Source organism: Pinus tabuliformis, chromosome 1_2, assembly GCF_031772625.1.
Source record: "Pinus tabuliformis cultivar Carrire ecotype Pingquan chromosome 1_2, CPIR1, whole genome shotgun sequence".
Lineage (NCBI taxonomy): Eukaryota > Viridiplantae > Streptophyta > Pinopsida > Pinales > Pinaceae > Pinus > Pinus tabuliformis.
Genome location: NC_142298.1, coordinates 471454355 through 471468340, shown reverse-complemented (window position 1 = coordinate 471468340; position 13986 = coordinate 471454355). Strand labels below are relative to the sequence as shown.

General features: G+C 41.2%; 1 protein-coding gene across 1 annotated transcript; it reads left to right on the top strand.

Annotated features, from left to right (window-relative positions):
• The first annotated feature begins 7498 nt into the window (after positions 1-7498).
• Positions 7499-7891, top strand: LOC149206394 (uncharacterized). Its single transcript, XM_089397682.1, has one exon. It carries the CDS (start codon positions 7499-7501, stop codon positions 7889-7891), a length of 393 nt encoding a protein of 130 aa, XP_089253808.1.
• Positions 7892-13986: the final 6095 nt, after the last annotated feature.

The window sequence follows — 13986 nt, the reverse complement described above, 5'->3', positions numbered from 1 at the left end:
ACATGAAATCAAACCATAATGACGAAAGTAAAAAGACTAATCAGCTATGGACAACAAACAAGCTAACTCTTTAGACCAGCAAAATGCCTAACACAGGTTCAGATCTAAGAGGCCAAAGCAAGACTAGTTCACTTTCGTTATGGGAAATTGTAAATGATGGAAGAAATACAAAAGAACAAGTACAATTTCGTTATATAACAGAGGCGGAATGATGGCAAGTAAGGTTGGTTTCAGAATAGGTGCAAGACTGGTAACTCGCTGCAAAATCTATAGTGAAAACAGGCAAGAAAAAGGGAGGAAACCCCAAATGCACAAGGCAAAATTGGGCCAACGCAGGTGCTGCACAGCCAGTCTGGCTCTCAGCGCAGGTAGCCCCTTCGGGACCTGCATTGCAAAGCAGGTAGCCTGTGTACTACCTGCTTTGGAAAACGAAAGTTGCGTTTTCACAGTTTCCGGGTCACAATTTTCTCAAAAATTCACAGTTTTTGCTCAAATCAGAAGCTATCAGTCAAGAACACACTAAGGGATGACAAGGAAGATGAAAAGCTATCACTAAGAGCTTACAAGGATCCTTGTAGATCAGCTCTTCAAATCATGAACATGCTCAGAAATGAGCTAGAGTAGCTGCCCTCTACTTCGCTTTTGATATAGTCAAAAGCTTTTCGATTTGGTACTCTTTTGTTCAGGAAATGAATAGCAAAATACTACAAACAATCAAACAGATACGATCCCCAGCGGAGTCGCCAGTTTGTTGTAGGGAAAAGTATCCGATTCGGATGACCCTATCCCACTCTAAGGGTGATAGTACCTCAGCAACAACTGTAAAGAAAACTACTTAAGGTTTACTTCTTTATGAAAGCAAGAGAGAATGAAGAAATGCACTAACCGTTGCCTTGCGCTTAATGTCGAATCCAAACCCTTCTCTTTGCTGCTTGCTCCCAGCTCCTTGCTCTTTTTGCTGGCCCAGCTACAATGAGATCCTGCAAAATAACAAAGAAGGAAACTACAAGAAGCATGCAATCATAACTGATTCAAGGATTAGCATAAATCAAATATACAATTATCACAACACATCATTGAAACAAGTGCATATAGAAGAACCTCAATAGCTTTTATTAATGGAAGAAGTAAAGTTCTGAGAAGGTTACAACCATTGAAGGCCCCAATCCAGCAACACCTCCCAGCAGAAAGAATTTCTCCTCTTCACCTCCTTCAAGCAATCACCCAATAGTTCTATAACGAAACCAACAACATATCATTACTTTGCACAAAATTCCAGCCTCCTGAGCTCATAGGAGAGAGCTCAATATATAGATGAATTGAGAAAGGATGAGTCAGCTTGCAACTGATGTGTAGCTGCCTTGTGTCCTCTTTCTCTTCAGTTGATCTTCAGTTCTTGAGTCCACTTGGAGAACCTTGCTTCCACTTGGAGAGACAGAGCCTCTGACTCATCACAAGGCGAAATCCCTGATCCAAGTGTCATTTTGGAAGATTCCAGAGCAATGACTCAGTGTGCCACTTGTCCCATCTCGCTCAGCGCAGGTGGCCTTTGTTCTACCTGCTTTGCAACGCAGGTACACCATGGAGGAGTTGAGTTTCAGCGCAGAAGCCTAGTGGAGCACCTGCTTTGATTTCAGGATTGCTTGTTTTTGAGTGTTTTCAGGTGGAGAACTGATCTGAGAGCTGTTGGTTTGCTGACCTTGTTCCTCTAGGGGTAGGAACATCATGTTTAGGGACTTTGGATCCCTTGGATTATTGACAATTCATGCCTGATGCTGCAAGGCACAAAATTGTCTATAACACTTATTCTCTAGGATTTGAAGTGATCTTTGCATTTGTTGCCTATATACATCATGTTTGGCAAGTTCTGAGAGGGGGATGGATATCTTCAACTTGGCTATTTCTGCCTCTAAATTAAATGGCTTTTCCAATGGAGTCTTGGTATTGATGCTGGTAGTTTTTTCTGTTTCATTTGAATTATCAGCGTTTTTCTCTTTTTTATCAGTGTTATGGGAATTGATTACTTGCGGTTTTTCAACTTCAGGAAGGCCTTTTGGAGCGTTGTTCGAGTTTTGCTCAGAGGAAGAAAGTGGAAAAAGCTGATCTACAGAAGGTTGTGTTTCTGTAATGTCTTCTACAGTTACTTGATGCGGATTTGGGACAGTTGTATCAGCTGGTTCTGTTATGACAACCTTGCTCTTAATCTTTTTGGGCTGTTTGCCATCCTTTATTTTGTTAGGTTCAGAAATTTCAATGGTTATAGTTCTCAGCTTGTATTGTTTATGTACTTCGTACACAGCAGTATCATATCCTTGTTTAAAATCAAAAGACTCGCCAGACTTAGTCTGAAATTGGCTAAAGTTATGCTCATCTTGGTCTTCTTGGGTCAGAAAAGTTTGATGCTCACCCTTTAGATCCATCAAATTCATATGAGTGTCTTTTGTTTTCTCATTGGATGTAGATCCTTCAACATAATTATCTTGAAAAGGGGGTCTTATGTCATGGTCTGGGCTTGACCTACCAACATTTGTGTTCTGCATTTTCCTAGATTTTGGGTTCCTTATGGTATTGGATTGTTGCCCTTCCTATGATGATATTCTCTCAAAATTTTCTACTCTTTCTCCCAGCCTTTGTAGGCCACTGATAATCGCATCAAGCTTGTGATCAAAGGCTGAGGGTTCTTCCTTAAAGGTGGTTCTTCTTTCCATTCTGGCTCTGTTTCTTTTGGCAATTAGGTTGGCCTCTACGCTGATAGCAACATTTTGCATGTCTGCAAGGGTCTGAGGAGCTCTTTCTTTTAACTGGTATGCCATATCTGGATCGAATCCATCAGGGAACTTATACAAGGCAAGGTCAGGTGGGGGTCTTAAGTTCTGTGGTATTGCATTATAGACATTGTTGAACCTTGCATAGTACTCCAAGACAGTCTCCTGAGGACCTCTTTTAATTGTATCATATTCAGCTGGTATGTGCAAGGGGTCTTTCCTTTTCTCCCATCTGTTGGTAAAGGATTGGTAAAGCTCATCTGGAGTAGTTATGGAATTTGCAGCAAGTGATCTAAACCAAGTTCTTACATCACCGGTTAAACTTTGAACAAAAATTCTCATTCTCACGCTATCATCATCTATCTCGTAGTTTTCAAAATAGTCTTGCATCTTTTTGGTATGTTGAAGGGCTATGAAAGGACCGGTACTGTCAAAATAGGTAATTTTAGATTGGTACTCCTGAGGTAAAGCCCTGGGATTAGCAGGCAATTGCAGGGGTGCATATCTATTAGCCATATTGGCAGGGATAAGTGGGACGATAGGGATAACAGGTATAACAGGAGTAACTGAAGTAACTGGAACAACGGTTGTAGTTTTTGTAGTATGTGCAGTGAATGGGGGTGTGGATGGAGTATTTTGAGATGTGGATGATGAGTAAGGGGAAGTACGGTTTGAACGAAATAAAACTTTGACAGGGGTTGGAACACAACTCGGAGGAGCTGCTTCAGGACTCAAATCAGCAAAATCTTGTCTTTGCTCTTGCTTCCTGAGGATCTTTGGGATTAGATTCGGATTCTCAAAAGCAGCCGGAGGGTCTGGATCTGGATTTGACCTTGTATATCGTGGATTCTTCTTGGGAGCCAGTTTCGGAATGTTGTTTTTTTTGGTATTTTTATGGGAATATTTTTTGAAATTGGCAAGGAACTGTCAGATTTTGAAATGGTTGTGTATAGCTTAAAACTAGCATGAAGATTGACTAAAGCGGCTTTTATTTGCTTCTATTCATGTAAGACAGGAACAATTTCAAAGGCTTCCTGACTGACATTCAGGCTTCATCTGTGGTTTTAAGGGATATACAGTAATTAGAAAATCGATTCGCTTAGTGGATTTTTCCAACCTTCTGAGTGAAATTAACTGAGGATGTTCCCCAGCGTAGTCGCCATTATGTTATCACTCAGGTTGTCCCCCAGGTCGGAGTAAAGGGATACGACCGAGGTAACCACAAACCAACTTTGGACTGCAGGTTCTAGCCCACTTGCAGTCAGAGAGGGCTCTCTCTTTATGATTTAGCTTTGTTGATGATGATTTTAGGCTAGCTATTGAGTTCAGGGATTTTTTGTGTTTGTGTTTTGTTTGTGTTTTGGTGGGAAAATTGATGTTTTCAAGTAAAGAGGCAAGTGTAGTGTGAAAGTTTCAAACCATTGGGCATGGAGTCAAGGAAATAAGACTACTGGTGTGTTTTCTTGGTCACAAGAGGAATTAGGAGCAAGGTAGCTGCACATGAAACAATTTTCCAAATTTTAAAGGATGGAAAGAATGCTAAGGAAGGAGAGGCAATTAAGAATCTCTCAGTCAGCTTAACAGAGAAAGTGGATGATCTCTATTTAGGGGCAGTAAAGAATCCCTAGATAACTGTCAAACACATGTGAATAAGAGTAAATATGAGCCACAAGGAATTCATATTCATGTCCAGTTCATTTCAGATGAAAAAACATAAAGAAATAGCAGAAATTGAGCCTAGAGTGCAGTTAAACAAGTTCTAAACTAATCTTTCTTTTTGCTATTTAGATGGTGAAAAATGAAAACAGAGGTAAGAGGCACTTATTGATTCATGTTGCAGCACAAGAATTCCATCATTCTGTCTCTAGAGACCAGTAACAACACATCAGGCAGTCATTCTTCCAATCTCTTCAGCAATCTTTGATTAAAGAAAAGTATCAGACATACAGTGCGAGTCTCTAATGAAAAGTTATCAATCAACCAACCCTTGAAACAATACAGTGGGTGGTATATATAGGGAAGATTCTCCAAAATTGTTTATTACAGCTGTGACCTAAACAGGTCTGAAAGTAAATGATTACTTTAACCTAAACTTATAAATGCAAAAAATATCTATGAGCTGCACTGAGGGCAGCCGTATCAGAATTGAATCAATGCGTTGTCCTCAGTGGCTTGGTGTAGTGCTTCTGCAATAACTGAGCATGGACTTCTGCTCCATTGTAGTTCGGTGGCTTTAAGTGCTTTAACTGTGATTTGAGAGCTAGGATGGGCTTACACCTCCTGACTTGACTCTGTTGGAGGCCAATTAATGCTGACCTGCCTTGGGAACTGAAGATTTCCATTAAAAAATTAACTGATACTCTTTGCCACTTCATCTCTCCTCTGATACTCTTTGACAAATGAATTGGGCCTGTTTCTCTCTCGCTGCGGGTAAAATCAAAACGTAATGGCCGTGGTTCGGCCCTCTATTTTCTTTAGAAATGTCCTTTGTTCCTCTCTGCATGCCTCGCGAAGAAAAACGGGCCATTCGGTGCCTTTTTGGGCTTGCTGGGGGCTGCGCAATGAGGGATTTTCCATTTCGGCCCTTTTCCTGTAGCCATGAGCGATTAGCGAATCGCGCATGAAAAACTGCCTCGGAATTTGAATCCGGGTCTCCTAAGCATGATTTTCGCCTTTCGCCTCAAAATTGATGATGATGTCAGCGGGTGGGACCATGGTATGGCCGATGACGTGGCAGGGTGACGTCAGCAGGGTGACATCAGCATGTATTGTTGATGATGTGGCACATGTGACTCAGCAGAGGGCCGACGTGTGCAGATGATGTGGTGAAGGTGACTTGGCAGACACGTGGAACCGGACAGGCGACATGGGGCGCACGTACAGAGGGCGGAAAGCAATTTCATCGGACCGCTTTTTGTACGGGGGCGGTATCCGTCAGAGCCCCTCGGATGCAATAGGAAGTGGCCAAGTGTCTTTGGGTATGGTGGAAAAACCACCTCGCTATTGAAAGTTAATGACCGAGCAGCGGGGCACCTCTGAAATTGCCGAGAGCCGTCGGATGGGGAGGGCCCAATCCGACGGTGGACGGAGCGCGGAGCTGGCGGGAGAATAATGGACGGGCGCGCGAATATGCGAATCTTCATACGGCGTGGCGGGGGGGTTTAGAACTTAGGAAATGTGGCTTATGGGTGTTAAACGAGCGGGGTTTGAATATATATGAACACAACTTTAGGATAAGGGCAAAGAAGTGGGTTTTGTAGGTTTAGGGTTAGGGGAAAGGTTGTTAACATGACCAGGTGTCACACCAACTCCTGTTAGGATGCAGATGGGTTCATGATAGTCCCAGGTGGACTATTATGTCCCAGAACTGATAAATACATAGCTATAGTGCTAGAGGGTGGGGTATATATATAGGGGAGTTATTTAGTATAGATTTAGTAGGGGAGAGGGAAATAGATAGGGGGCTATATGATATAGTCAATAGTTAATATGGAGATGATGAGAAAATGCTAAGGTAAGGAACCTTAGGCCATTTTTGGGGGAATAGGACTTTGTAACAGAAGAATGGAAATCCTTGAGTGAAGCAGATCTTCACCAAGGCCAATGATGTGGAAAATGATGACTTAAGAGGCATCAAGTAGATCTTGACCTCTTTTGGGAAAATTAGTGAGTGATTTGGGGAATAAGAATGAACAGGGGAGTTAGTTATGTGTAGCTTGACTTCCTCCAGATGAAAACTGCATCATGACTATGATCTGAAAAGATATAACACTTAGAAACACAAAATTGATCATGAATCATCATTCTGCAACCTCAAAAAACTACCTACCCAGCCTACCATCCTAACATTTTTTCTTCTCTTTGATTTGGGTGCACTTAGACTTGCAGACCCAACTTTACAAATTTTTTTCTTTTATCCTATCTAAGTCTACACTTATTTCTACCAAGGGCCCAGATTAAACAGTTGGGCTCTTTTGATTCTCTACCTATCTACAAATCTGCCAAGATTAAACTGTTTGGACAGATATCATTCTCTATATTCTAAAACAAGAAATTGGAACCTAGGGACACCAAGTTTAAGCTTTTTGGCCCTCCCTTTTATAAAACAAAATGGTTGAGTCATCAAAATTGGAATTCAGCAGTGGCATTTGGATTGGCACACTTTCACAGTGTCTTCTTTAACCCCTTTTTTTTTGGAAATATGGAACACTGCAGCATGCAAAGTATGACATATTTGGCATGTAAAAATGTCAATCATGAAAAATGAACACCTGTCGCAACATGAGGCTAACACCCTCAACCTACCTTCATACAATATCTCTACCATAGAGTTTTATGAGATGAATTTAATATCTAGGCGGGTAGTAGATTCTCAACCCTCACCTGTTATCACTGAACAAGTTGGCAATGAGGTAAAGGAACTAGAAATAGTTGAAGAGGAATCGAACCAATTTAGTAAAAATCAGACACCTCCTCAGCCGCTAATTAATTAAAAACACCAAGCTGAACTTCCCTATCCAGAAAGATTGGCTTTGAGTAAATAGATCCCTCAAGCTGAGTTTGATTTGTTAGGGGAGTTACAAAATTTGTTTGTTAAGATCCCCCTGTTGCAAGCTATGAGGGACGTACCTATATATGAAAAAAATCTCAGGGAATATTGTGCTAAGAAGCCTAAAAAGAAATCAAGGGACCCACTCACCATTCATGTGATGGGAAAGCTATCAGATTTTATGATGGGGAAGGTCATGCCTGTGAAATATGGGGATCCTGGGAACCCAATTTTAACCGTGCAAATTAATGGAGTAGAAATTCCAAACGTGCTGGTAGATTTGGGTGCTGCCATAAATGTCATTACTACTGAAACCATGCAGGCATTGGGTCTTCGAAACCTGAAACATACACCTACTGTGTTAGAGCTGGCAGATCGATCTACAGTTAAACTGGTGGGGAAGTTAGAAGATATCACAATCTCGGTTGATTCATGGCACTACCCTGTGGATTTCCTAGTACTGCAAACACAATCCCCAGCTGGTGGCCATCCCCTGATTCTAGGAAGACCATGGCTGGAAACTGCAAACACTTATATTGGGTGTCGTTCTGGACATATGGTTATCTCGAATGGATAGATTACTAAGAATTTAGTGTTATATCCTCCTGCAGAACCTAGTCCATCAACGAAACCATCGGTCCACAAGAAACCTTTACCAAAGGAAGAATCTGAATCTAAAAATGAGGAATTAAGACCAGTCCTTACTATTGGATAGGCCCTTCAGTTGAAAATAGAAACAGAAGATGACACAATTACTACTTTTATTAGTGATCCCTATTATATTTCAGATTCAAATCAGTGAATCCTAGAGTCCGTCTTGAGCTATGAAACACAGGAAAATATTGGAACAACCAATGGATTCAATGAGCTACCTACAACTGCGTCCCATGACAACATTTCGGTGGAAATAGAGCTAAGGAAGACCCTGAATATTAATCTAGATCTGTCAGAATCCCAGACGAAACAACTCTTGGATGTTCTTCAAGAACACAAAGAAGCGTTCACCTGGGATTACACAAACATGAAAGGGATTCCTGCCAATTTATGCACCCATCATATATACATCAAAGAGGACTGTCATCCTGTGAGACAACCTCAGAGAAGGATGAACCCTGCTTTGAAAAACATTGTCAAGGAAGAACTTCAAAAGCTATTGGATGTGGGATTTATCTACCCCATTTCGGATAGCCAATGGGTTTCCCCATTGGTGATGGTTCCTAAGAAAAATGGTAAATGGAGGATATGTGTGGATTACAAAGAATTAAATAAGGCAACACAGAAAGACCATTTTCCGTTACCATTCATTAACTAAGTCTTGGATACTTTGGCTGGGAAAAAGTTCTTCTCCTTCCTGGACAGATTTAGTGGGTACAACCAGATCCAAATAACCCCCGAAGATCAGGATAAAACCACTTTCACATGTCCTTGGGGAACTTTCGCATACCAGGTCCTTCCATTTGGTCTTTGTAATGCACCTGCAACATTCCAAAGGGCAATTTTGGGGATTTTCTCTGATCTGGTAGATGACAGTGTTGAGATTTATATGGATGATTTCACTCCATATGGGGATTCATTTGAGGAGGGGTTGGAAAATCTGAAAAAAGTACTTGAAAGATGCAAGCAGGTGCATGTCTCTTTGAGTACGGTAAAATGCCACATGATGATGGAGGAAGGAATAGTTTTGGGACATTTACTTTCAACTGCTGGAATTCGAATGGATCCAGCTAAGATAAAGGTAATATTGCACTTCCTGATACCTAAAACACCCACATAGGTACATAGCTTTATTGGTTGTGCTAGTTATTACAGGCACTTTATAGACAAGTTTTCTAAAATAGCCCATCAACTTTTTCAATTGCTAACAAAAGATGCAGATTTTGTGTGGACAGATAGCAGTGATGCGACCTTTGCGAAGATCAAGGAACTTGTCTATAGCGCCCTGATCCTTAGAAGGTTGGACTGGACATAACCATTCCATATTCATGCTGATGCTTCTCAGACAGCAATTGGGGCATTCTTGGGACAGCAAGTGGATAAGGTACCATATGCAGTCTACTATGTTAGTAAGAACTTGGCTCCTGCTGAGTTCTGCTGACTTGTACTACACAGTGACTGAAAAAGAATTCCTCGCTATCATCTACGCCATCAACAAGTTCTGGCATTATATTACCAGGTACCCCACCTTTGTGCATATTGATGATGCAACAATCAAGTATCTGATGAATAAACCTAGTACTCCTCGTCGTATTACAAGATGGCTTTTGTTACTTCAAGATTTTGATATTACCATAGTAGGTAAACTAGGGAAGGACAATGTGGTTATTGATTTTCTGTCTAGGCTAGAAAATAATGTTGAGGGTACACCTATCGAAGATAGTTTTCCAGATGAGAATATTTTTTGAATTTTTGCTAACACTTTGTGGTATGCAGATATTGCTAACTATCTTGAAACAGGGAAGGTACCTCGTCATTTGTCATACAGGGATCAGTGGAAAATTATTCATCATAGTACCTGATATTTATGGATCGCAGGGTACCTCTTTCATACAGGGGTTGATCAGTAGATTCGACGTTGTGTATCAAAGGATGACATCTATGAGGTACTGAAGGCTACCCATGATGGCCCTTATGGAGGAAATTTTGCAGATAAAAAAACAAGCCACAAGGTGTTGCAGATGGGATACTACTGGCCTTCTATCATTTGTGATGCCTGAGATTATGTCCGAAGATGTGACAGTTGTCAATGGATGGGACAACTTGGGAAATCAAAATAGATACTACTACAGACCCAGATAGTCCTAGAACCTTTTTAGAAGTGGGCCATTGACTTCGTTGGACCCTTCAACCCACCTTCTCACCAAAAGGTTCACATTCTGGTCTGCACTAATTATGTGACTAAGTGGGTGGAAGCTAGAGCTGTTGCAAGAGAAACATAGCAGGTGGTCGCAGATTTTTTTTTTTGAAGAGATTTTTGATCGATATGGTACTCCAAGGGAGATTGTTTTAGATGGGGAAGCATAGTTCACATCCCACATGATAGGAAGGCTTATGCAGAAATATGAGATTAAACACAGAGTGAAAACTCCTTACCATCCCTAGGTGAATGGACAAGTAGAAAGTACAAACAAGGTTTTGGAAAATATCTTGACAAAAATTGTAGCAAGTCATTGCCAGGATTGGTCTTAGAAACTTCCGGAAGCTCTTTGGGTGTATAGGACAACATGGAGGAATACAACCGAGTTTTCACCATTTGAGTTAGTCTATGGGAAATCCCCCTTGTTCCTAGTAGAATTTGAGATCAGCATGCTCAGAGAAACTTTGGAATTAGGATTAGACTTATTAGAGGCCTAAAAACACCGGCTAGAACAACTCAATGAGTTAGATGAGATCCATTCAGTGGTTGTTCAGAAAAATACTACTATTCAACAACAGAGAATGAAGTGACACGATAAATTTATCAAGAACAAGGTGTTTCATACAAGAGATTGGGCATTGCTCTATGACTCCCAATTCAAGGATTTTAAAGGGAAGCTTCGCAATCGTTGGATGGGAACCTATGAAGTGGACACTATGTTTGGAATAGTCAGATTGGTTACAATAGATGAAACTCGTACTTCCTTCCTAGTGAATGGACATCGTCTGAAATTATACCACCGTCCAGCTTCTAAGGATGCCTTCATCAAACATCTCTCTAATAACTCTGGTTTGATGGTTGTTGGTGCAGAGAATGCTCTCTCTGCCTTCTAAAATAAATAATATATATATATATATATATATATATATATATATATATATATATATATATATATATATATATATATATATATATATATATATATATATATATATATATATATAATATTTTGTTACTACTTACTCATTTGTCTTTTATAGGAATAATGATCGAATTATGACAAGAAGGAGCTGAAAGAAAAATTTTCCAAGGAATATTTCATGTTGTTACTCTGTCACTGCTGTTACTCCTAAAATTTTCTCTAAGCGTCTGGTGCTGTTACTCTGCCACTGCTGTTACTCCATCGGTGTTGTTACTCCGCCGTTGTTGTTACTCCGTCAGTGTTGTTATTTTGCCGTTGTTGTTACTTCATCGGTGTTGTTACTCCGCCACTGCTGTTACTCCGTCAATGCTATTACTCCGTCGTTGTTACTCCATCGGTGTTGTTACTTTGCCATTGCTGTTACTTCGTCAGTGCTATTACTCCATCATTGTTGTTACTCTGTCAGTGTTGTTACTCTGTCGTTGTCGTTACTCCATCGGTGTTGTTACTCCGCTGCTGCTATTACTCCATCGGTGTTGTTACTCCGTCATTGTTGTTACTCCGTCGGTGTTGTTACTCTGCAATTGTTGTTACTCCATCAGTGTTGTTACTCTACTGTTGTTGTTACTCCATCAATGTTGTTACTCTGTTGTTGCTGTTACTCCATCGGTGTTGTTACTCCCCTATTATTGTTACTCCACCGGTTATTTTTGTTGTTACTCCACCACCAGGTAGGTCGTCAAGTACGCCTCTATTGACTCTTATGGATTTAATTAAAATATTCCATTAAAGAGACTAGTATGTGTTGTGTACGGCTGCATTTAAGTTGGGGGGGTCTCATCATAAACAAACGACAATGTACTTTAATCGTATTTGTACCACATCATTACCAAATCTAATGTGAATGGGAATAAAAAAATATTGTGATTTCGTAATTATGATTCTGACGCATTGGGATTTGAATTCGTATGCCAAAAACCTCATCGGTCTTTTCCCCAATACACTACATTTAATTACTGTAATCATTTAGTTGTACTACCATAACTCACCATCATTCACTGCATTTTCCGAGAATTTACCCGTCACTTTCACCACCCTTTTACCTCGCAGCCATCATGTTGTTACCATCACCACTATTAGTGCAGATTGCGGCTACTCTCCCCCTACCAGCCGACTGTGTCCACCGTGCTGTTACCATTTCTACAACGATGGGTGGGTTAGCTGTGCGCCATGAGCCAGAGGATACAACAGTGGTCTGAAACAACTGGGAAGTATGGCATATTTTCACAAATGTAGGTTAGGACGTCTCTCTTGGTAGGTTGCAAGGGTTCAACGAAGCTGCTACAATTGAATTCACACTCATTTTAGGTGAGGACAACTCTTAGGTTCGAGAAGTAGAAATTCTTGTCATAGAGGAAGCCATTGCAGAGGTCAACGGGCTACCCCGGCAAGGACAGCACTAGTTTTCACAAAGAACCTCTCTCCTAAGTTCCCCAGAGAATTTCTGCAAGCTGGTGAGAACGTCATCCAGAAAGGTCGAGGGTATGACCAGAATTCATTACCATACCCATGGAGTGATGTAGCAGGTTTTTTAATGAGATATATAACCTGTGTAGGGAGGTATAACACTATATTTAAATATCACTTCAGAGTGTTGGCTCACCTCTGGTTTCCATAGTCAGAAGCTTTTTCATGAAGCATGCCTTTCTTCTTGTTAAAATGCCTCCAGCTAATGGCGCAATATGCTCGGCGTTCACGGCAAGTTGCGGTAGTTATCACCAACCATGGGTTGGTTCAACTATTGGTTATGCATGCAATTTCCTGGTTTCAAATCCTGTGGGAAACATTTTGGGAATCTACAGAGGAAGAGATAGCAACTATTATAGCTGCTAGAGAGGAAGAGCCAGAAGCAATGGAGGAAGAACCAGTAGCAGAGGATGAATACATGGATCAAGAAGAACCGGAGGAAATTGAGATGGAGACCGAGGAGTCAGAACAAAACATAGAGCTTGAACCAGAGAGAACAATCAAGGTTGTTACACAAGAACTATCCTCTACTATGGAACCAATGGAAGAAGAAGTGTTGTAGCAAGAAAGAGCTGATATAGAAGAAGTCGCTAGCACCATGGCCGAGGTTGTCCCACAAGAACTAGCCTCGATTATGGAGCCAAAGGAGCAAATCGGCAGCACCATAATGGGAGAAGAGGTACCGCGGTAGGCTAAGGTAGAATAAATTGTCAACATTATGGCCGAGGTTGTCCCACAAGAACCAGCCTCGACCGTGGAGCCAATGGAGGAAAATGGACCAGGACAAGAGGGGCCTGAGGCTGAAGGAACCATGGGGTCAACAAAAGGAGGAACTATGGACATAATGGATGGGGTCGACACAATGATACAATAGTCCACTTTCATCAATACCGTGATAGAAGAAATAGTGCCAGTATCAGCTGCTCAAGAAATGTTAGATACGGGTGGTGGTGTCACACAAGAATAACCACCAAACTGTCCAGCTCCAGAAATTGTGGAGGAATCAAATCCTGAGGTTAACACTGTTCCATAAGAACCAGTGTCAACAATGGGATAGGATATCATATAAGAGGAAGTCTCGTCCCATAGTGGAGCTATTGTAGATAGAGGAAAAGAGCTCGAGGTCACAGCCGGGGCTGAGATAGACCAGGCGGAAAACCTCTTTCAATACCCTTTTTATTTCTCCATCCCGAGAGGAGCGAGGTTGTCTCACTCTCCCCAGCACGTAGAGGAGGAGGTTTCCATTCCTCCTATTTTAAAATTTGATGAGTCGATCAAAGGACCAGTTGCCACAGGTCTGTTGGCCGTAAAATCCCAGCGAGACCTTCCCGAGGGACAAAGGGAGGAAGAACACCCTCCAGAGCCACAA